The sequence below is a fragment of the Nycticebus coucang genome, chromosome 2 (genome assembly GCF_027406575.1).
Source record: "Nycticebus coucang isolate mNycCou1 chromosome 2, mNycCou1.pri, whole genome shotgun sequence".
Lineage (NCBI taxonomy): Eukaryota > Metazoa > Chordata > Mammalia > Primates > Lorisidae > Nycticebus > Nycticebus coucang.
In genome coordinates, this window is record NC_069781.1 from 104,042,076 (window position 1) to 104,066,075 (window position 24,000).

At 49.2% G+C, this 24,000-nt stretch overlaps 1 protein-coding gene across 1 annotated transcript; it reads left to right on the forward strand.

The window, feature by feature from the left end:
• The first annotated feature begins 1,230 nt into the window (after positions 1 to 1,230).
• Positions 1,231 to 23,945, forward strand: SUSD3 (sushi domain containing 3). Its single transcript, XM_053577875.1, has 5 exons — positions 1,231 to 1,360; positions 14,829 to 15,017; positions 16,767 to 16,914; positions 17,996 to 18,148; positions 23,355 to 23,945. The coding sequence occupies exons 1-5, from the start codon at positions 1,273 to 1,275 to the stop codon at positions 23,569 to 23,571; spliced, it is 795 nt and encodes a 264-aa protein (XP_053433850.1). The 5' UTR covers positions 1,231 to 1,272; the 3' UTR covers positions 23,572 to 23,945.
• The last annotated feature ends 55 nt before the right edge of the window (positions 23,946 to 24,000 follow it).

Here is a 24,000-nt window from a genome sequence, read left to right on the forward strand (position 1 = left end):
ACACATGCTGATTCATAATCAAGGAAACTGAAGAAATCCATCATTTGTGGCCCACGAGTTAAAGTGGGAACAAGATATCATGGGGGTAGAACCAACTCTGACAGAGATAGGGAACACCCTTACACATACTGAACCTCAGTTTTTGGGAGCTCGGAAAGTAGAGGTAGGAAGGGGGCTTCCCTGCCAGAACCCTACTCTGTGGTCTATCAGAATATCCATGCTCTTCACTGTCACCTGCCAGGCCCTCCAGAGTTCTGCCTGTCTTTGCCACCTCCCCAGGATCCCTGAAGCTTGCCTCAGCCAGCTATACTGGCTGTCCCTCAAGCTACCAAACCCATTTCCACCTCAGGGTCTTTGTATCTGCCATTCTGTCTGTTAGGAATGCCTCCCCCAGCTCTGGAGAGGCACATGTCAGCTCAAACCTCATCTGCTCAGAAAGCTTTCCAGAGCACCCCTATCTCCAGGGTGTCCATAGCCTAAGACCACATCCCCCCTTGGTGGTTGCCTAGGCAGAGGGCTACACCTGGGTTGTGTGGGGTCAGAGGGAGCGAAAGGGACTAGGCTCAGCTCTTGGCCCATTGGGGCCCACCCAGAGCCTGCTGCACTTGAAGCTGCAAGAGGGCAAGCCTGGAGAAGGCAGGGCCCCAGGTGTGCGTGGGCTGTGGAGCCAGACCCCAGGAGGTTGAGTCTTGCTCCCACCACCCAGGGGCCACTCAGTAAGAACCTACTGTAAAGGCACTCACCTCAGGTAGCCCCAGAAGGCCTGGCCCACAGTGAGAGGGGACAGAGAATTGGGTCCACATAGGACACATGGGGGGTGGGAGGGAGACAGGGAGTGTTGGAGGGGTGGGGGCAAAGGCAGAGGGTTTTTGCTCTTTGCCCTTTGCTACTTGCTGAACTGTGGACTCCAGAACGCAAAACTTCACTTGGAAAAGAAATACATGAAAGTACATGGAAAACCACAACAGAACCGAAGGTGAGAACCAGACAGGAGGGGCCAGATAAGGATCAGGAGGGGAAAGGTGTGGGGGCAGAAGTAACCGCGCATGCAAGGACCAGGAGGACTGACACTTTTCGCTTGGCCAGCTTTGCTCTCTCGAGTTTGGTATCGGGGCCAGCAGCCGCCCCCGGAGCACTGCCCAAGTGGTGGGCGGGGCCTGGTCTGTGCACGGCCCCGCCCCTTGAAGGGCCTGCCCCTGCAGGCCACGCCCCTCCGGCCGGCTTCGCTCCGCGTCCGGACTAGGCTCTGCCAAGCGCCACAGAGCGCGGAGGATGCGCGGGGAGGCAGCGACCCTCCGCGGCAAGGGGAGGCCCCGGGGGCGGACAAGGGGCGCCACGCCCGCCCCCGGCAACCATACAGGTGAGGGCTGGGGCGACGGGGCCGCGTTCGGGTTCTGCGCCCATTTCACAGACCGGGAAGCCGAGGGAAGGGGGCCCCGGGGATGGGAGTCACAGCCGGGGACCGTTCTGAGGACGAACCTTTCTAACCCTCCGCCGGCCCAGCGGGCGCCCCAGCCCAGCCGAAGCCCAGTGGCGAACGGTCTCAAGTTAGACTATGGCATGTAGCCGTCTGGCTAGCGACCGTGCACACCTTCCTGGGTGGTCGCCCTGCCGGGATCCTGGACTACTGCGGACTGTGTGGCCGGCCACGCCTCGCGGGCCCCTGGCGCCCAGTCGCGCCCTTCTTCAATGCCTGGGGAAGTGGGAACTGGCCCCACCTGGTGAGGCACTCAGCCTCGGGGCGGAGGGGCGAGCTGAGCGCCCTCTCTACGCCAGATAGAGGTGCCTTATTCAGGGTTCCGTGGCAGCCACTGCGGCCCCACTTTACAGATGGAGAAACTGACCTGCAAGAGGGGAGGGGCTGCCTGAAGTCACTTTTAATTGTTTGATGTCGAGAACGTGGGTAGAGAGCTTTCACCTTTAGAGCAAGCACTGGGTTCAAATGTCAGTTTTGCTCCGTTAATGCTTCCAAAATCAAACTCTTTTAGAAATAGAACCAAACTGGAACCCTGCATTTCAGATGTCCCAAAGGCTTACTCCTGCGACAACTGACCACTAAGATTAGGTCTGAGGGGCCTGGGTGTTTCAGGCCAGCACTGGGTTTAGGCTCTTTGCACAGGGGGAAGCTAAGGCCTGGAGTGGAGGGGCCCAGGGAACTGGCAGGAGCCTGGCTCTCTCTCACAGATGGGAAACCAGGAAGTTAAGTCACCCAGCAAAGGTGTGCAACTCAGCAATGTGGGAGCTGACACTTGTCCCTGGCCTTCCTGGGCTTAGTTAATTTTGACTTCACCAGGCAGCCTACAGCTGGGGGTCCCTTACTTGGTGCTGGTGTGAGGAGCACTTTTCTTCTGTGTTTGAAGGGGGCCTCCCCAGAGCCTGGTACTTCCTGGGACCCCCTTCTATGGCACAACAGCCTGGGGGAGTGGGTGTCCAGGGCCTCTTGAAGAGGTAACTGGACTTTCCCAAGGTCAGCCAAGGCCAGGGAGTGGCAGGAGGCTCTGGCATATTTGCATACAAAAGACTGTTTGCTATGAATCTCAAAGGGATGGGATGGGTCTCACAGTCCAGCACTCTGTGCTCCTTGTTTGTCCCTCTGTCCCCACCTCTGACTAGCAGCAGCTCACGTCCCTTAGACCCTAGCACTTCCCAGTTTGGGGTTAGAATCCACCCTCTGACATAGCGTGAGTCTCCCCACCTCTGTGCCTCACTTTCCCCATATGCTAAGTGGGGAGCACTTCTACCTGCTTCCAGGCTGTGGACTGGCCAGGTGGAGCCTAGGGAGGGTCCTTGTTCTGCTGCAGGGGTAATGCAGTCATCTGTACTCTGCACTCCCCTACCATGGGACCCTCAGTCTCTTGTCCTGTAAAGTGCAACATGGGGCTGGAGACATTTTGGCATTGTCTAAAACACAGCACTAGAGTGTGTGTTTTCCCCACATTTTATAAAAAATGGGGCTATTACCATTGGTCTTTGTAGAATAGAAATGAAGAGTGGAGTAGTCCATATGGACTCAGCATCCCAAGAGTCTTTCCTTCTCTGCCATGTATGGCCTAGGTGAGGGGCTGGGGTTGGGGAGGGTGGCTCAGAGCAGGAGTTTGTAAAGTTTGGCACATGGCCGGTCCCTGGCCCTGCTCCCACGGCAGGTCCAGCACTCCCTGATCTGGGAGATTGTCTGGGAACGCAGGGTTCCAGTGGCTGGAGGTGACCCCCTCCCCGCAGCACCCCTAGAAGGGACGTTGAAGGAAGGGCCTGGAAAGGGGGGTAGCAGGCATCTGGACAACTAGATGAAGGCAAACTCTATGGGCATCTTCTTAGCTTTAACCCTGAAGCCCAGCCTCAGAGCTGCGCTGTGCCCATTTTACAGAGGAGAAACTGAGGCCCAGTGAGAGCTCATATGAATCGAAGGGAGGCTTATGTGCCCCTTGATGCCTGGTTGCCTCTTTCCAGGGTGCTGGGAGAGCTGTGGGAAGCTTCCTAGACACTCAGTTTTTCTTGCCAAGGATTTAGGGGACATACTCTTCCTTAGAAATTAATTAACCACTTCTGTTATAGAGGAGAGTGTGCATTCCACAGTGTGAGGGTGACCTGCTGCTCGGTCTGGGACACTCAAGCTTATAGCTGTTCTGGACCCTGTGCCCACCTACCATGTGGAGGTGGGCTCAGAGGGGCAGGTAACTTACCTGGAGATACAGCCAGGGTTGTGTGCCAGGGTCTTGGGAGACTTGCTCTCAGACCACCTTCATGTGTACACATTATCCCTTTGGATTTTCTGAGAAATCCCTCCCATTTCACATTTAGGGAAACTGAGACCAAGAGAAAGGTCACAGAGACTCGCTGGCAGGCAGGGATAAAGCTTGGTCACCAGGTCTAGGTGAGGCTGGGTCCAGCAGCCTGCTTCTTTCCCTCCTACTACCCTCTTCCACAGCCCCAGCATAAAAGGGAACTTATTTACCTTGTCCCACAGCGGGCAAGGTCAGGGTGTAATGGCCATGTGGATGCCAGGAAGGAGGACAGAGGGGCTGGCCTGTGGTCCAAGGTTCTAGATAAAAGATTAACAAGCAAGGATTGTTCTCAGACTCCCAGCAGGCTGCTGGGGTGGGGGAGGTGTGGTCTGGGAGGATGGGGACCCACCCAGGTCAGACCTGCAGCTCTTAGTAGGTGTGGGCCAGGGAAGGAGGGGGTCAGCTGTGGCAGGTGGGCTGAAAGCCACATGGCATCCACCATCCACTGAACCCTGGGGCTGGGCTGGTCTGGGCCAGGCCCCATGTGTTTTTATTTTGTATTTTGTTTGCATCAAACCTATTTCCTGTTGTCTTCCTTCTCATTTACTTGCATGTAGTGAAAAAAGGGGTCTAAAGTGTACCAAATAAGAAATGTCCCAGAGAAGAGTTGGAGAACATGCAGCGTCCAGTGTCCCCAAGGGTCCTGTGGGCAGGGAGGGCCTCTACCTCTAGCTTTAGAGAACGTGGGGTGTCCTCAAGGACAGCAGGGGGATCCCCTTCAGGGGCATCCAGGGCAATTGGAAGTTCATGAAGGTTTTAAACAGGGGAGGGAATGTGGGTCTGCCTCTCAGTCATCAAGTGTGGGCAGAAGCTGTCAGGAGTTAGTGAAAGGTGGCCATGGGACTCCAGATTGGGGGGGCTATCAGTAAGGGGTGGCTGTGGATCTTTAGGCTGGGACTCAGGCCCTCTCTCTCTGTGAGTGGGACTCAGTTGTGTAGTGGTTAGGGACATGGTCGATGGAACCCACCAGCCCCATCCATCATGCCTTGATGATTTAGAGGTGTCATAGACCATAGCTGCTGGCACTGCACTGCCTGACTGCCCCATCCTGGTTTAGAGTTTTTTGAGAGTCCTATGGAAAGGATTATCCTGAAGGGGCAGAAGTCTGTATACCTAAGGGACTTGTGCAGGCCTGCGGGCCTCAGTTTCCCTATCTGGAAAATAGGCTCAGCCCAGAGGAAATGTTTACTTGCTTCCAGGCCCAGGGAGGAGTACAGGAGACCTTGTTGGGGCCTTGGAGAGTAGGAAAGTCCTTTGAGTGTTGTGGGCTGGAGGTATAGGGACCTGAGGGGCTAAAAGTCCCCTGAATTCCATGGACCTTGGGGATTGGGCCCGGGGCCCCTGTGGGGCTCCTGCCCCAGGGTGCTCAATTAAAGTCCTGGCCTAGGCGGTGATCCTTCCCCTGCTCCGTAGTCTCCACAGATGTGGTCCCTTTCCTCCTTTGACCCTGGGAGAGCAGGTCACCCATTTTGTTGAGGGAAACAGAGGCTGAGCTAGGTGAGAAATACAGGTCCAGGATCTGCTGTTGGAAAGTGGTTGCATCAGGATCAGACCCCAAGAATCTATGGGTTAACCCCTAGGATGCCTGCCTACCCTACTAGAGCAGTGGTTCTCAACCTTCCTAATGCCACGGCCCTTTAATACAGTTCCTGTGGGTCACGACCCACAGGTTGAGAACTGCAGTACTAGAGGCTACAGCATAAGAGGGGGCATTCCCAGCCAGTGGCTTCTCTTCTGGTAGCCTCTGGCAACTCTGCCTCCCTGCAAACTCCCCTGGGTGATGGATTAGAGGAGGCTGAACCTCCTGGCTGTGCCATGTGGGCAAAAGTTTCCTTGAGATAGTACCAGGAGGCAGGCCAGGGCTGGGAGCCTTGAGCAAGGGCTCGTCCCTTTCCCTTTCTACCACAGTTACTTACCCCAGATTCTTTGGTTTTATTTTTAAAGAAAGGCCATTAGTACAGTATGCTTAATCTTAGGCCCCAGGTCAGCTGGCTAGAGCTGAAGGGTTGATGCTCTAAACTGCATTTGGAGCCTCTCTGCAGCCGCCACAAGGCACCGGCTTCTCTGCACAACCTGCACATGTACAGTGAAGGGGCCAACATCAGTTTTACTGAGCTTACACTCCAAATTGTTTAGTACTTTTATTTATGTTTTTAATTTGACAGTACATACTGGGCTTCTCACAGGTCAGTATTACAATGCTGGCTAGTCTCCTTTCTTTGATTGTGGGTGGTGACTTCATGTGACCTTTATCCTCCGTGTTTACCAGGCTCACTGAGGCAAGACGGACTCTGGGGATCTTGGTGAGGAGATCACTGTGAAGCGTAGTGCACCACTTGCAGGTGCCTTCGGAGGCGGAGAACCTTTGTCATAGCCAAACTTGGTGACAGAGAGCACAGGATGTGGCTGTTGACAAAATATGAACCGAGACAGGACCTCTCAGTACCGCCCCCTTCTCCCCACCCCACCATCCACACAAAATGGGCGTGGGGGTGCTCTTTCTAAAACACACTTAAAGGAAGTTAACAGTGGTGGTTTCCTTGCTGGAGCCATAGGCATCTCATTCAATCCTTACCCCACTCTGCATACTGCAGTATATGTAGGTGGGGACACAGACCCAGGGCAGAGCAGTGACCAGCATCACTCCACTGGTAAGGCTAGGCTGACCCTTGAACCCAGTTCCTCTGGCTCCAGAGCTGAGCCTGGCTGCTTTAGATGCTCAGGAGGCTTTGGTAGCCACATCCCTCTTGTTTGATGGAAACCCACATTCTTGCCACAGCATGCAGGTTGGGTGAGTGCTCCACATGAGGCTCCAGGCCAGTGCACAGTCAGCTTGGCAGCCCTGGGCAGGGAGCAGCTCTGGGCAGGGAGTGGGACAGTCCCTCCCCTCCTGGACCTTGTAGAAGGGAGGGTATGTACTCAGGGGGTCATTTAGATATCAGCATCAGGGATCCTTAAGATTTTCTATTGCATTTTTATGTCTTTCAAACATGCAGCAGTGATGTAAGGATTTTATGACTACACAGCCACTAGCCTGATTCCTTAACTTCCTTCCTTGCCTGCTTTACCAAGTATGTCCCCATCCCTTGATCCTCCCCTCTAGGCATCTTAGTTTTGTGATGAAGTTCTAGTTTTCTTTTTAAAGGATGTTGCCCTCTCTGGCTACTCCCAAACCTCTGGCGGGTGGGGCCTCCTCTCCAGGGCCCCAGGGCCTGGGGAGCTAAAGAAGAATGCAGAAGTTGCAGCTCTAAATTGAGGACTGGGAAGTGTTGGCCGCCTGGAGGCCCTGGGGAAGGAGCCACGTGGCTGGTCCGTGGCTGCCCTGTGTGTCTGCCATGGCTCCAAAATCCCATGTCTACTTTCCTGGACAGGAGGACAGTACATATCCAGATCCCAGGATCCTGAAAAAACAAAGGAGTTTCTGGCACTGGGGAAGCACTGATCACAACTCTTATCTGTGAGACCAGGCGATTGGTCCTCCCATCACTGGCTCATGCATTCACTCATTCACTCATTCCTGTGCTGGCATCCGTGGATACAGAACACAGTAGTTCGTAGTAAGCCCAGACTCAGAGTTGGAATCCTAGCTGTACCACTGGGAGGTGGGTGACCCAAGGCCTGTGAGGGTCAGCCCAGGGTTATAGGAAATAGCCCAGCCCACGAGCTTGGAGCTGTGCTCAGAACTGTGCCAGCTATTGTCATCTTAGCACATCTTGGGGCTCTGCCTGGAGGGAAACCCTCCCCACTCGGCACACCACCCATGGGAACTGTGTACCCCTCTTCCAACACTCTCACCAACCTGGTAAGCTGGCCTTTTTAATCCTGACCAAGATAAGAGACAACAAAAATAAGTTACGTGTTAAATGTGCATTTCTTTAATTCACACAAATATTTTCCCCTTGATTTGTTAACAGCTTTATTGAGCTATAATTTATATACCATACAATTCATTCATTTAAAATGTACAACTCAGTAGGTTGTAGCACAGTCACAGCAATGTGCCACTGTCGCTTCAATTTTAGAATATTTTCACCACCCCCAAAGAAAACACCATACCCCTTGTGGTCATCTCCTAATTCTCCTCTCCCCTTAGCTGTTAACAGCTATTACTCCACTTTCTGTTTCTGGATTTGCCTATTCTGGGTTATTTCATGTAAATGTAAGCATATCATAATGTGACCCTTCTTGACTTCCTTCACTTAGCAGAAATTTTCAGTGTTTATCCCTGTTGTAGCATGTGTCAGTACTTCATTCCTTTTTTTGAATGAATAGTATTCCCTTGTCATGGCTGAACTACACTGTGTTTATCCATTTGTCAGTCGACAGACATTTGGATGTTTCATCTTTCTGGTAGTGTGAATAAGGCTATTAACATTCACACACATGTTTTTGTGTGGGCATGTGTTTTCAGTTCTCTTGGAAGTTTACCTATGTATGGGTGGAATTACTGGGTGATAGGGTAATTCTGTATTTAATTGTTTGAAAAACCACAAGGCCATTTTCCAAAGCTACTGTACCAATTTATGTTCCCACCAGCAGCCTGTGAGGTTCCAGTTTCTCCACATTCTTCCTAACACTTGTTATCTTTTTTTTTTTTATGTATAGCCAGCTTGGTAGAGATGAAGTGGTACCTCACTGTAGTTTTGATTTGCATTTCCCTGAAGTTAAAAATGTTGAGAATCTTTTCGTGTGTTTATTGACTGCTATTAGCATATCTTTTTTAGAAAAAATGTCTGTTTAGATCCTTTGCCCATTCTAAAAATTTCATGGTGTTTTTATAATTGGGTTGTAATAATTCTTCATATATTCTAGGTACATGTCTCTTATCAGATACAGGACTTGAAAATATTTTATCTGTATCTTTAGGTTGTCTTTTCATTTTATTATGTCCTTTGAAACATGAACATTTTTAACTTTGATGAGGTCATCATTTTTTCTTTTATTGTCTTTAGTGTCATATCTAAGAAACTATTTGCTAAAATTACAAAGATTTACCCTTGTTGTCTTCTAAGAGTTTCACAGTTTTAGCTCTTATTTAGGTCTTTGATTAATTTTAAATTTATTGTTGTATATGGTGTGAGATAGGGGTGCAACTTTATTCTTTTGCGTGTGAATATTCAGTTGTCCCAGTATACCCGTTGTCGAAAACTATTCCTTTTCCATTGAGTTGTCTTGGCACTGTGGTTGAAAATCATTTGACCACAAATGTGAAGGTTTATTTCTGGACACTCAATTCTATTCCTTTGATCTATATGTCTGTCCTTAGGCCAGTACCATGCTATTTTGATTGCTGTAGCTTTGTAATGTTTTGAAATTGGCAAATGTGAGTCCAATGTTGTTCTTTTTTCAAAACAGTTTGGCTGTTCTAAATCTTTTGCATTTCTATATGAATTTCAGGATCAACTTGTCAATTTCTATAAAGAAGGTAGCTGGGATTCTGACTGGGATTGTGTTGAATCTGTAGATCAGTTTGGGAAATACAGTACTGACCCCTTATCCAAGATCCCCAGTAGATGCCTGAAACTATGGGTAATATTGAACTCTATACACACATATATATCTGTCATAGGGTTTTTCCTCTACATATATACCTGTGATGGAGTTTAATTTATAAATAGACACAGTGAAAGATTAACAATAATAACTAGTAATAAATAGAACAATTATAATAATATTCTCTAACAAAAATTATGTGAATGTGGACTTTCTCTCTCTCAAAATATCTTAAGTAGGTGGGACTACAGGTGCCCACCACAATGCCAGCTAATTTTTCTGTTTTTTTTTTTTTTTTTTTTTGCCAGGGCTGGGTTTGAACCCACCAGCTCCAGCATATGGGGCCAGTGCCCTACTCCTTTGAGCCACAGGCGCCGCCCTCTCTCAAAATATCTTATTGTGCTTATTGTAGTCACCCTTCTAGTGATGATATGAGATAATAAATTGCCATACTATGAAATGAAGTGAGGTGAATGCCATAGGTCTTATGATGTAAATGGAAATTCTGGAAATAAACAATTCATAAATTTTTAATTGAGACATTCTGAGTAGTGTGATGAAATCTCACCCATCCTGCTCCATCCGACCTAGATTGGTCTTGGTTAAAAGACCTACTGTCCATTATGAGCTCTCCTAGTATGGCAGCCCTGGTCTTTAAGTAACCTTTATTTTACTTAATAATGACCCCAAAGTGCAAGACTAGTAAGGTAATTATTTTTGGGCCATGGTTGACTGTAGGAAACTGAAACCATGACAAGCATAACTGCAGATAAGGTAGGGGAGACTACTGTATTGCCATCTTGACAATATTAATACCTCTTCTGATCTGTGAGCTTGGGGTACTTTCCCCCTTATATAGGTCTTTAATTTCTTTCAACAATGTTTATAGTTTTCAGAGTGTAAATTTTGTGCTTTTGTTAAATTTATTCCTGAGTAATTTATTCTTCTTGATGCTATTGCAAATGGACTTGTTTTCTTAATTTCATTTTCAGTTTGCTTATTGCTTCAGTACAGAAATACAATTGACTTTTGTATGGTGACTTTGCATTCTACAGCCTTGCTGAACTTAATAGATAGAACTGTTTTTAGTGGATTCCTGAGGATTTCCTGTAAAATCATGTCATCTAATGGCAATAGTTTTACCTTTTCCTTTCTGATCTGGATACCGTTTTTTTTTGTTGTTGTTGTTGTTTTTGAGACAGAGTCTTAAGCTGTTACCCTGGGTAGAGTGCCGTGGTGTCACAGCTCACAGCAACCTCCAACTCTTGGGCTTAAGCCATTCTCTTGCCTCAGCATCCCAAGTAGCTGGGACTATAGGCACCTGGCTATTTTTTGTTGTTGTTGTTGTAGTTGTCATTGTTGTTTGGCAGGCCTGGGCTGGATTTGAACCTGCCAGCCTCAGTGTATGTGGCTGGCGCTCTAGCAGCTGGAGCTACAGGTGTCGAGCCCTGGATGCCTTTTATTTCCATTTCTTGCCTAATTGCCCCCTGGCTTTTGAGCTATCTCTTTTTCTTTTCTAATTTGCCCTTCTTTTATTTTTGATATGATTTTTGTGACTATCTTATTAACATATAAGTGCTATTTATATAGAAGAGCTACTACTCCTTGTTACATGTTTGTTGTAAGTATCTACTCCCTGCTTCTTGTTCTGGGGTATCTTAAATGCTTCCTCCTGTGCCACCTCCACGTCTCTACCAGTGGACTTTTGGGCAGGTCAGCCCACCTTTCTGAGCCTCATCTGTAATGATGATTTCTTCTTTGCGAGTTTTTCGGGATTTTACAAGGCAAGGAATGTGGAATGCTTCTTGAACAAAATATTCTGTTCAAATATGCATCATAATTATTAATAGCAATGCCAATAATGAAGGTCTACGGACAGGAAGCAGTCAGAATAGCCCTGCCTAGGAAAGAGGCCTGCCTTCCCTCAGATACTGAAGGTGCAGACAAGGACCCTGGCTGAACCACTAACTGGCTGTGTCCTTGAACCTTGATTTCTGGGGCTGCAAAATGAGGGTGGCAGTTCATCTGAGGGTCCCCATGGCTCCCACCTGGGTATGTACATGCACTTTCCAAATACCCTGGGGTTTTACCTCATTTTCTCCTCACACCAGCCTGAGGTAGACACAATGGCTGTGCCAACTTTGAAGCCGGTGCAGGTTCCCTTGCCTGGGTCCCCATCTGTGTGTGGCAGAGGTGGACAAGGAGCCCAGCAGGCTGGAGTCCATGTGCTCATTTCTGTGCTTTTCCTCTGCAGTTACTCAAGTGCTCAGCACGGGGCCCAGCACAGAGTAAGGTCTGGGTCTTCCTGTTATTATCGTCACTGATATTCTTCTTTTTGTTATTGTTATCTTGGAGACCTGGGTGGGCCAGGTGGGGTCCATAATGCTAAGTAGGGCAGTGGGCTTGAGCTATGTTGACTGAAGCTTTATATCAGGGTTGAGTCAGTCCACTAACAAATCCACAAAAAAATGGTGGTTTAACTCCAGCTGGAGTTTATTTCTGGCTCTTTAGGGCCTAAAGGGTTTGTCCACCCTTTCAGACTTTACCATCTTTGTTTCCCAACATAGAAGTGGCATGGTGCATGCTTACATCCCATTAGCCAAATTTAGTCACATGGCTGCCTAGCTGCAGGCTCACATTCCTTTGGCTTAGTCCAATCTTATGGCTGTTCCCACCTGCAAGGCCGAATGGAAAATTGAGTTTTCCATGGTGGTCATATCCCCAGCTGCAGCTCTGGGGTGAGGAGAAGAGAGACTAGAGGTAGATACCTCTAGGGGTGGGAACTGGGGTTGAAACTACCTAGGTATGGGGCAAGTTCTTCCCCTGGGCTTAGCTATCACGTGGGGCTTCAGGGACAGTGCACTGGGTCCTAATTCCATCCCTACCACTTTTGCGCAGAGTGACCCTGGACATGTCACTGTAACAGAAATAGACCCTCTAGGGCAGTAACACATAGCACAGCACCCACTAGGCACCCAGTGTTGTGTGTGCTGATCTAGAGCCAATGCCTCTCCATCCTTCCCAGCAAAGTGAATAAATTGTAAGCTCTTCCCATCTCCAGCATCTCCTCAGAGGGCCACCCCAGGCTCCACATGCTCCCCTCTCAGCTGAGGCTCCTAGGTTTTCCATGGGACAGAGGCCCAGAGCAGGGAGGCCACTGGGTGCTGCAGGGGAGTGAATCAGTATAGTCTAGCCATGAACAGTGAAATGCCATCCTCCATGGTCACTGCCATGGTGAGGGAGCTCTAGCAGCCTTAACTTTTACCACTTCTCAGATGGCAGAATGCAGGCCCTGGGTGAAACCTGACTTCGCCAATGCCACATTAGTACCCTAGGCCCTAAAAGGGGCAGGGTCAGCATGGCTGGGGAAGGGGCAGCTTCACCTTTCTGAGCCTCAATTTCCTCTCTAGGTGAATTTAGACATGGGTAAGAAATGGGCTGCTGTGCTCTGTAGCTGAAGACCCTGCCTGGGCACATAGCCAGCCCACACAGCTGCTCCTGGATAGACACAATAAATGGGGAGGATAGCATTCAGCCTATTGCAGATTTTTTTTTAAATATAATTTTTGAAATTAGAGTCCACAGAGTTTCCTAGAGAATTGGTCATGGGTTGAGAGAGTCCAGGTAGGTTTCAAGGTTTGGGGCCTAAGCAACTGAAGGATAGAAGGACCACTAATTAAAATTAAAGTTAGAATGGAGGAAGCCACGTGACAAGCAGGTTAGGGGAACTCAGGAGCTTGGCCAGGTCACCTCAGGCTCAGTGGGCAGTAGGACATCTGTGCCTGGCCCCCGGGTCATACACTGTGAGACTGTGTATGTCTCACAGTCTTGGCTGGAGACATAGTACACAGAGAACAAGGGAAGGTCGGACCGTGTTGGTATGGAATAATGGGATCCACCAAACTCTGTGCTCTTGCCTCTGTCTCCACCATCATCCCCATCTCTGAGTGAGTCTTGGCCCCTGCCTGTGTGGAGGGAGAGACAGTTGCCTCAGGGCAATCTTTGCCTCTGCACATGCCATGCACAGCAAAACCCGCTCTCCCTATTCTATACCTTTGACGCACTAGTGCTACAGGGTCAACACACAAAATACAGGAAATTCTGGAGAAGCAGCAAGAAGAGCCTCTTACACTTGGGCACTAGGAAACAGGCTTGAGAATGTCCTTAGCAGCTTCTAGTCATCCTTGAAGATAACTCAAATGCAGAGAACAGTGAAACAGAGGCCCATTGCGCAGTGAGCATTCACTGCTGTAAAAAGAAACCAGCTGCTGGTACACACGAAGCATGGTGACTCTCTGGTGCATTGTGCCAGGGAAGAGAAGCCAGACACAAATGGGCCCAAGAACCTCCTTGCCCACCTCTGAGTCTCTGCCCTATAACCTACGAGCTGTGTGACTGCAGGAAATGACATAAGACACCTGCTCCAATTTGGTCATCTGTCAAATGGGGATCATGATAGTTCCCCTGGGAAGGTTGCTGCCTGGAGTGATGAGTTAGTGCATTGAAGTACAAACAACAGCGTCCAGCCTATGATAAGTCCCTAAGAAGACCTAGCTGTTGTTATTGTTATAATTTTATAAAAATTCTTATGATTGCTGGTGCATCTGAAGCATCTCTCCTTGTCCTGAGGACAGCATCACTGTAACTGCTTTATGGCATTTTGTTGTCTGGATATACTTTGATTAGTAAGTCATTGCCTACTGATGGAGACCCTGTATCAGGTAGTGTCCATCTCTTCACTAATCTATATGACTGTGAGATGAGCATCTTGGTACAGAAATCTTGGCAGCAGGTTTTAATTTCCTTTGGCCATCCTCAGGTGCGTATACAGCATAAGGTCCTTTACATATTCATCAAACTCCATCTGGAAAGGTTTGGATCTGCACCCCAGCCTGGAAGGAGTCACTCCTCAGTCCTGGCTGACTTGCACAATATGTTCTTTTTATCTTTGCCACGTTGATAAGAGTAAGATTAGCTCTCATTGAATTAGCATTTCTTTGATTACCTATGTGTAAGCATTTTTTTCATGTCTGTTGGCCATTTGTATCCCTTGCGAATTGCTTATTCACATTAGTCCATTTTTTTTAAAAAATGATGTTCAGCATTTATTGATGTGTAAGATCTCTTCATAAATTAAGGCTATTGAATCTTTGTCATACATTTTCCAAATACCTTTTACTAATTTTTTCCATCTGAGTTTATGTTTGTTTTTCAGTTATTAGAAAAGCACAGAAGTTTTTGCTTTTTACTCTTTATTCAGTCAAATCTGTTGATCTCATCTTCCTTTTTTCCCCTTGAGTTCTGCCTTTCGAGCTACGATTAGATAATAATTGTGTATTTGCCTTTGTCTTCTGACACTTGTTTTTTAACATGGTGATCCTTAGAGCATGTAGACTTGTAGAGTGTACTTCATGTAGGGATCCAGCTCTTCTTTGGCCCCCATCTAGGTGGCTCCTGGCCTTCTCCGGAGCTTCCCGCCGTGGTTGGAGGGCCCCTGCCTCCTTCCTGAAGCTGTGGTCCCTGCCATCCCTCACTGCCCACCTCTCTCCCTAGGCACATGCGCTCAGCTGCGGCTGCCTCCGCAGGGCACCTTCCAAGTTCTTCGTGGTGATGGTGCTTCCGTGGGAACTGTGCTTCTATTCCACTGTCCCTCCGGTCATCAGATGGTGGGGTCTGGACTCCTCACCTGCATCTGGAAGGGGAATGTCGCCGAATGGTCTTCAGGAACCCCCGTGTGCAAGTGTAAGACCCCTTCCCTCCTGAGCTACCTAAAGCTCAGTGGCTGTGGGGGGTGGTGGTAGGGTGATCCTGAATCCTATCACATGGGTAGTGTCGATGTCCACTCTCAAACTAGGCCATTATTTAGGGTCCCACTCCCAATACTTGCAACTTCCTTGCTCCACAGGAGCCATCACCCCTCAGAATGCCACGTCTGTAGTATGGACTCAAGGCCTGCCAGCACCCTCCAGTCCATCTGTTAAGTGGGAAACTATGTTCATTCAGTCATTCTTTCATGCATGCACATGGCAAGCCTTAATAGGATGTTCTGTGTACCAAGAATTCTAAGTACTGTGGACACAGAGGGCCTTAATGTGCCCAGCCCTGGAGCTGCCAGTCTAGGGGAAGACATAGTTTTCTCATTTTCTGGTTGTATTTGTTGTAGAGTGTTAAAGGGCCCATGAGATAGTACCTGTTGAGCGTGCAGCATGTCATTTGCCAGAGTGAAGCTGAGTGTGTTATATTAATGTGATTTGTGCATAAAAAGGGCTCAGAGTCGAAACAGTTTGGCACATGTGGGGTTTATGGGTTGGAGGACTTCTCAGAGCCTTTAAAATGATAATGTGCTGGGTGAATCTCTGAGAATGAGGAGATCTGTTATGATTAGATTCCAAGAGGCAGAAAACCCAGAATTATAATAGAGTTAATGACAGTGGAGCTTTAACCCTGAGGATGGGCAGCCAGGCTCATGGTGCTTCATGGAAGTGGGACCTAGGCCTATTCCCTGACATGCCTCTGTTGGGTGTGGCCTCAACATCATGATCCAAAGTGATAGTAACTGTATTCCAGGCAGTAGTAATGGAGTGAAGGGGTCCCTAGGGTGAAAGGGCATGCCCTGTGTCTCAGGGAAGTTCTCCTACATCACTTTTCCTTATCTGCCATTGGCCAAACTTAGCCATGTGACTACTTGGAAACATAATCTTCATTCTGGACCAGTGTCCAGCTAGGAAGCAGGGAAATGGAAGCTGGGAGACGTGAGCCTTGTCCACCATGTGGGAAGAGTATATGGTGTTGCTCAAATTAGGATCCCAGGGTCTGCCTTTCCCAGAACTTCCCTTAGAATCTTAGCAGTTAGCACATAGCTGAGGTCACATGGCTAATTCATGGCAAATACCCTTTGACCTTAAAGATGAGCATTTTCTTGCCTTTGCTCCTTCTTAGAAAGTGACCTGAGAAGCATATAGGCCCCTGAAGAGTTGTGCCAGCTTGGGGCATTGAGAAAAGTCAGACCTTAGCCTGGACAAGTTCTCCTCAGTGCTGTGTCTGCTGTTGTCTGCTCTCTGCAGCCCACCCTTCTTCATTCCTCAGTCAGGGCTCCAGTGGGTAGGAGCTGGGGAGGCCATCATGCTGAACTCCTTGTCAGAGCTTCTTCAGTTGGCCACACCGCAAACTCCTACACATCCCACAAAACCTGGCAAAAATGCCTCCTCCTTGGCTAGAGTCTTCCATAAATCCCCATCCCCAAATATAGTTTTCATAGACTTTTGCTCAGCCACCAGAGCTTCACTGCCTTCCCCATAGGACGGGACTCACCAAGGACCAACAAAGCCCCGTCTTACTCCTGGACCCCATCTGCCCCCCTCTTCGACTTCTTGGCTCCTGGGATCTCATCCACCCCCAGGCCCTATTTCTACCACCCCTGGGGCTCCCAACTCTCAGCCCTGGTGGGTCTGGTGAGCTGTATCCAGGAGCTGGCAGTTGTCTCCTGCACAGCTATCCCACCACATGAGACCTTTGGCTTCAAGGTGGCCGTGATTGCTTCCATTGTGAGCTGCGCCATCATCCTCCTCATGTCTGTGGCCTTCCTCACCTGCTGCCTCCTCAAGTGTGTGAAGAGGAATGAGCAGCGGCGCTCCAACAGGTACGGCAGCCTCATGGCCTCAGGGTTCTCAGGGTTCTCAGGGTCCTACTGGAAGTAGACTCTGTAGGGGTGCTTCCTCCTGTCACCCCCACTCTAGGCTCAGGTCTAAGAGTCCCTGTGGGGTGCTCTGGCCAATAAGGGAATCAACAAGTGCTGCCCCAGCCTATGTGAGCATTGCAACTGTGGAAAAACATAGGCCAGGCCATAGGTTTATTTAATTTATATATTTTTTTAAATAGAGAGTCTGTTTGTTGCCCTGGCTGAACTCCTGGCCTCAAGTGATCCTTCCACCTCAGCTTCCCAAGGAGCTGGGACTATAGGTGCATGCCACTGTGCCCAGCTAATTTTCTATGTTTTATAGAGAAGTGGTCTTGCTCTTGCTCAAGCTGATCTTCAATTCCTCAACTAAAGCGATCCTCCTGCCTTGGCCTCCCAGGGTGCTGGGATTACAGGTGTGAGCCACTGAGCCCAGCCTGCACACACACGAAATATATGATACATCCTGCTGTGCTGGCAGTATACAGGGCAGCCACAGTCACCTCCCATATCTCCAGGGGTGTCACTGTCACTACAGACTGAGGTTTAGTTATATATATATATATATATATATATATCCCACAGGTGAAATCTGGCCCAATGCCAGGTTTTATTCCCCATAGTAATTTATTCTTTTTTTGTTGTTTATTTTAGTATTTTTTTATTGTGGTAAATTACACATAGTATCAAATTTACTATTTTAATCATCCTTAAGTGTACAGTTTGGTGGCATTAAGAACATTCACAGGATTGTGCATCCATAAGCACTATCACCAGAACTTTCCAGCATCTGTTTTTGTAAATAAAGTTTTACTGGGACACAGCCACATTCATCATCTACTGGTATTTGGCTACAGTGGGAGAGCTTAGTCTTAGGAGAAAGTATATGGCTCACAGTACCTAAAATATCCACTGTCCAGGTCTTTCAGAGGTTTTCCAACCTGCTTGGACCCTGTAGTACTCTAGGCCATGGTAGGGCACGTTTTTGCCATTTTCGGGAACGTATGTGCATGCTCAAAGTCCTTCACTCCAAACTTTCCTCCAGGTCGGCCCAGCTGTGGTACCAGCTGAGAGGTGAAGACTTGGAGACAGTGCAGGCTGCATACCTTGGCCTCAAGGGCCTAAGCAGCAACAGTACCAGCAGCAGCAAGCCTGGGAGCTGGCCCATCCAGGCACACGACAACCACAGCTTCACTGTGTGAGTGCTGGTCTGGGCTGGGGATGGGGGCCCAGTTCAGTCAGGCCCTGGGATGCCTGCCATCCCCACACACTGAGAGCCCAGGCACCCCCAGCTTTCCTGGGCCCTCAACTCCGTGTCAAAACAAGAGGCAGATGTTCCTTGTAGCATTGTGTTCTGATTGTGACGTGCTAGTACTCACAGCTGTCCCGTCCTGGTACTCATAGCTATCTTTTCCTAGTACTCACAGCTGTCCCATCTAGTACTCATAGCTGTCCCCTCCTAGTACTCACAGCTGTCCCCTCCTAGTACTCCAGCTGTCCCATCCTAGTACTCACAGCTGTCCCATCCTAGTACTCATAGCTGTCCCCTCCTAGTACTCACAGCTGTCTTTTCCTAGTACTCCAGCCGTCCCATCCTAGTACTCACAGCTGTCCTGTCCTAGTACTCACAGCTCCCCCATTCTAATAATACTCACAGCTGTCCTGTCCTAGTACTCACAGCTCCCCCATTCTAATAATACTCACAGCTGTCCTGTCCTAGTACTCACAGCTCCCCCATTCTAATAATACTCACAGCTGTCCTGTCCTAGTACTCACAGCTCCCCCATTCTAATAATACTCACAGCTGTCCTGTCCTAGTACTCATAGCTGCCCTCAGCAGTGTTTTTGCCCTCAGCAGTGTTTTCATCTTGGGAATTGAATCCTGCAGGGAAGTTGAAGCTTCTACTCACCCATGCTCCCTCTTACCCAGACCTGGCAGGCTCTGCTGTGCCACCGTTATTCACCCTCCCTCTTCCCTTGTCTTTCTCTCTTATACATTCCCCACTCACTCACCCAAAGCAGTACAAGGACCATTCTTTTTCTGACTCCAGAAATCCAATCCTGAATGCACATGGCCTCTCAATGTTATCAGCATTGAACCTTCCCACCCTCTGGTCTATGATCAGAAGCGTTACTCAGCTGCCAGGTCTCTGGGCTCCTTAAATTGGAACAGGCTTTCTGGCTTTGGGGGCATGGCCTTCTGAAGGCTCTGGAACAGTGGTTACGTACAGAGACTCTATCTGGGTCTGTCAGGTGTTTCTACACAACCGTGCCTAGTTGTGCATTTCTTGTAGGGATTGCATGGTGCTGTGTGTGCAGACCACAGACACGGGCCAGGCTGCCCCTGCAGGTCACATGGTTTGGGGTCTCTTGGCTGAGATGACTCCCCCTGTTCCCTCCACTGTCAGGACATGGAGAAGGGGCCTTTGAGGGGCCTGTGCTGCCCCAGTGACCTCTGACCCCTGGCCTTAGCTCCAGATTTGCTATTGTCTGAGGAGTTACGGTAAAGGTAACTTTGCTGACTCCATTGGGATTCTGACATTTCTTCTATGAGGAATGAGGATGAGCGCATTTTTTTTCTTCCTTTCCATTTTGTTTTGTTGCTTTAGTATCAATGTGAATTATAATTTATGATTTTTTTTTTTTTTTGTAGAGACAGAGTCTCACTTTATGGCCCTCGGTAGAGTGCCATGGCCTCACACAGCTCACAGCAACCTCCAACTCCTGGTCTTAAGCAATTCTCTTGCCTCAGCCTCTCGAGTAGCTGGGACTACAGGCACCCACCACAACGCCCGGCTATTTTTTGGTTGCAGTTTGGCCGGGGTCGGGTTTGAACCCGCCACCCTCGGTATATGGGGCCGGCACCTTACCGACTGAGTGACAGGCGCCGCCCCAACGTGAATTTATAGATCTTCTTTTCTTTCTTTTTTTTTTTTTGTAGAGACAGAGTCTCACTTTATGGCCCTCAGTAGAGTGCCGTGGCCTCACACAGCTCACAGCAACCTCCAACTCCTGGGCTTCAGCGATTCTCTTGCCTCAGCCTCCCAAGTAGCTGGGACCACAGGCACCCACCACAACGCCCGGCTATCCTCTGGTTGCAGTTTGGCCGGGGCCGGGTTTGAACCCGTCACCCTCGGTATATGGGGCCAGCGCCCTACCGACTGAGCCACAGGCACCGCCCTAGATCTTCTTTTCTTAACTTGCATTTTGGGAAATTTTACACATATATAAAAGTAAAATAGTGATAGATTTCCTGCCCCTGCCCCTTGTCCTCTGTGGTTCCCAGCTCTACCGAGCCTTGCCATGACTGTGCCCCTGCCCCTGCATGATTTCCAAGTGCTCTTTTTGTGGGCTCCTGTTGTTCTTTGGCAGCTGGAACCCTGCCAAGCTGTGGCCTGGTCCTTTTGATATGTCCCCATCGTTGTTTGAGCATTTCCTGCCTTGTACAAGATGTTCCAGGTCCATCTTGTGCTTTCTATGCTTGGCTCTAGAGTTGGCCACTACTGTGGAAGCCTTGTTTTTCTGGGTGGGGAGCAGCTTAGACACTGGGGCCTGGGCGGGCATTAAGATGACATTCCTGAGCCCTGGTGCTGCCTGCCATTTCCTTAGGCCATCCCTATCTTCAAGGCAGCAAAACACTTGCTCCTGGCCCTTGTGGTTTTGCTATGTGACTGTAACCACTCCATGCCTCAGTTCCTCCCATGTAAAGTGAAGATTGTGGTCGTGCTTATCTCCCTGTGCTGTTGAGGTCACCTGAGTCCAAGTGTGTGCCCAGGCCCAGGTGGAAAGTTCAGTGAATCCTGTTGTTACTGTCATTACTGCTCTTTTTGCTCTTGTCCTTGTGCAAACCAGGAAATTGAGATACAGGAGGTTGTGGCCTGTCTGGTCCTGTGTTGCATGCACCATGCTGGTTCTGGTGAACATCTTCAGGGAAGGGACCCACTTCCTATCTACTCCCTGGGGCTCCAGTTGGGCATCATGTCGGTGAGGCGTTAGCTGAGACGGGTGCATGGAGCCTTTTCCACGTAGTAGCACTTTGCAGTTCACTTGGTGGTCTGAAGCCCCAGATCTCATTCTTTAGATCTCATTTGCCCAAAGTCTCCAGCATCCCTTACTGAGCACTTAGGAGTGGTCAATGTCTTTGTGCTTAGTACTTTTTCCGTCTTCTGAGATAACATCTTGGGGGTGATCCCAGGAATAAATTTTTTTAGGCCAATACTCTAAATTTTTCTTTTAACCAAATTCTTGGAGAGCTCCAGCAGAAGTTAGTTCAGTCATGTTTTTACCACCACATTGTCCCTGAGTGCTAACAATTTGTTTCCATGAATTTATTTATGGTCTAAGTTACACGGGTAGTTCTTGCTGGCATTTCTGTGATTAATGCTGAGGAGGAATGTTATCCCCAAACCCGGGCTCACCAGTGGCCCTGCGAGTGTTAGTCATTTTGTCTTCTCTGCTGAGTTGCCTGCTAATGTTTCTCTTACAACCACCAGGAGCTCTCTGTGTGTAATGGGACAGAGCCTGACTTGTCACTTGGCTGAAGGTTTATTAGGCTCTTTCCCTTTTTATTTTAGTTTTGCTGGGGCTGTTTTGCTAATGTGTTTCTTTTTGTACAATCAGACTTCCAAGGCTGATTGTCTGTTGCCCTGCCCTATGATACGCCCTCCCCATTACAGCCTGGGGACCAGATCACCCTGTGTCATAAATGGGAAAGCACCTATGGAATGGGAAGTGGATGGCTGTTTCTCAAGGCAACTTGGTGTCCAGGATGAGGGTGAACAAGACTGCAGCTGCTGCTGCTGCTGCTGCAGGGGCTTCACTAGGTAGAGCTGGAGGATGAGGGGCTCCCTGCATTGTTGTCTGGGGCCACATGTCTGCCCTATAGACACCAGCTGTGAGACATCAGGCTCTTGTACTATGCATGGTCAGATACACCTTCCATTCAAGAATGGTCATAGACCTGTGTAGGGAACCGTATCCACCTCCACTAGGGAATGTGTGAGCCCGGTGTGGGGCTTGCCTGGGGAGGCTGGCCAGGGGCCCACTCTAATAGTCAGCTCAAGAGGCAGGAAGTGGATGGTGAGGGGGAGGAGGGGGCTTTGAGGTTAGAGCTCCTCCACCAAGTTCTCCCACATGTTGGGGACCCTGAGCATATCCCAACTTGAGAGGGACTTAGGAAAGGTGGCTTCTGCCTGGGGCTCAGCACGGTGGAGGCAGAGTCCTCTGTATCAGCCTGTCCTGGGGTTACTCATCCCTCAAGCAAGGCCCAGGCTTCTCAATAGGTGATAAACTGCCTTTAGCAAGGCCGAGTTTGCCCCTTGCTTCTATTTCATAAACACTTCTCAGCATTGGCAGTATGCTAGGTACTGGTCTAAACTCTTCTAAATATTAACCCTTTTAACCTTAGGGAGTGGGTACTACTTTTATCACATTTTAGGTAAAGAACTAGATACGTTAAGAAACTTGTATAGAACACAACTAGTAAGAGTGAAGCTGGGTCTGGCATCAGGCTGTCTGGTCCAAAGTCCACTAAGCTGCTGCCTTCCCTTTCCACTAATTAATTAACTGATTCATCCCCTTATTGATTGAACCAATAGATTTTTTTTTTTTTTAGATTACTTCTTAATTCCTATTCCCTAGAGTTTTTCTGAGAATTAGTTGTGGATGGGAGCAGTGATTTGGGGAGGTGTCCTGGAGGAAGTGATGCCCAAAGTGAAGAGACTGAGAAGCATCTGGGGACGGGAAGGGACAGCGTCTTAGGGGAGGCAGAAATGAGTAAAGGACTCGAGGATGGCCAGACAGCCCCTGGGGAGAGGAGGTCCCAGTATGTATAGAGGGCAGGGCCAGGCATACAGGGGCTGGGCGAGGATCTGATCAGCCTAAACAATGGCCTGGTTTGTGTTTTGGGAGTGAGAGACAGAGTACTGAAAGTGTAAAAGGTGGGTGATCCAGCTCCATGCCACCAAACAGGACAGGGCTGGCAGGAGGGAAGGTTTCTCCCCTGATGTCCATCTTCTCAGCATCCCTTCTCCAAGGGATGTCTCCAAGCCCTGGTCAGGCAGCTGGATTCCTGACAGTTTATACACCTTCTGAATAAGCCTCAGAAAGTCCTTCCCGCATCTTGGGGAGGCAAGTGTGCAGCCCCTGGACCACCCTTTGGGCCACCTTTAATTGTGTGGGTAAGGGACCTGAGGCCCAGTTCGTGGCAGGGCCTGGGAGGGAGGACTCAGGCGGGATGCGTAGTGGCCTCTGTGTGCTCCAGGATGTGGGGCAGCTTCTGACTCTCAGTTGTGGTCTGCCCCAGGTTCACGGAAGGCCTGGGGCTTGGGTACCTGGGAAGTGGTGGAATTAGGGTTAACTCCTATCCCCGTTCTTCCCCCAGCTCATGCCTCCTCTCTCCACAGAGACCATGGCGAGAGCATCAGTGAGCTGGCAGGTGTGACTTATGTCATGGATAAGAAGCTTTGGACTCCTAGACCCAGAGCTCTGAGCCCTGATGGCCTCCCCAGCTCACCTCGAGCCCAGGTGATGGTGCACACAGGGAACCCAGGACAAAACCTGCCTGTCACTGGGCTGGACTCGGGAATGCTGAGACAACCTGCAGTGTACACTCCAGGGTGACTGGGGAGTGAGACCATTGCCCACCCTCCACACTGGGAAGGCCAAGCGGACCCCACCAGCCAGTCACCTACAACTTGACGTGTGTCCAGCTCAAGATTGGTCAATGACATCATATTCCACGTGTAGAGACCCCTTAGGGGGCCGAGCTGACAGCAAAGACCGAGGACCCCAACAGGGAGTATTGTCCCAAAGAAGCCCAGCTGTAGCGATTTTTATAGCTATGGCTTACTGGAAACCACTACTGAGGTTAAGATACCGGCTGCAGCCTCCTTCCAACTAGGGTTCCTTTAAGGAGACTAGGAGATGTTTTAAGCAAATCTAGTTTTACATAGTACAATAATAGCAATAAATTTCTTTTCAGCAATTACAGATGGCTACTACCTCAGCATCTTCCTTCCCAGGATGTACTACTGAACCAGTGAGGGTTCT

Excerpts from the sequence above, each read along its gene's own strand:
- SUSD3 (XM_053577875.1), top strand. The coding sequence starts at position 1,273 with ATGCGCGGGGAGGCAGCGACCCTCCGCGGCAAGGGGAGGCCCCGGGGG. Across the intron at positions 15,018-16,766 it reads AGGAACCCCCGTGTGCAAGT|CTATCCCACCACATGAGACC; the intron begins GTAAGACCCCTT and ends TCTCCTGCACAG. Across the intron at positions 18,149-23,354 it reads GACAACCACAGCTTCACTGT|AGACCATGGCGAGAGCATCA; the intron begins GTGAGTGCTGGT and ends CTCTCTCCACAG.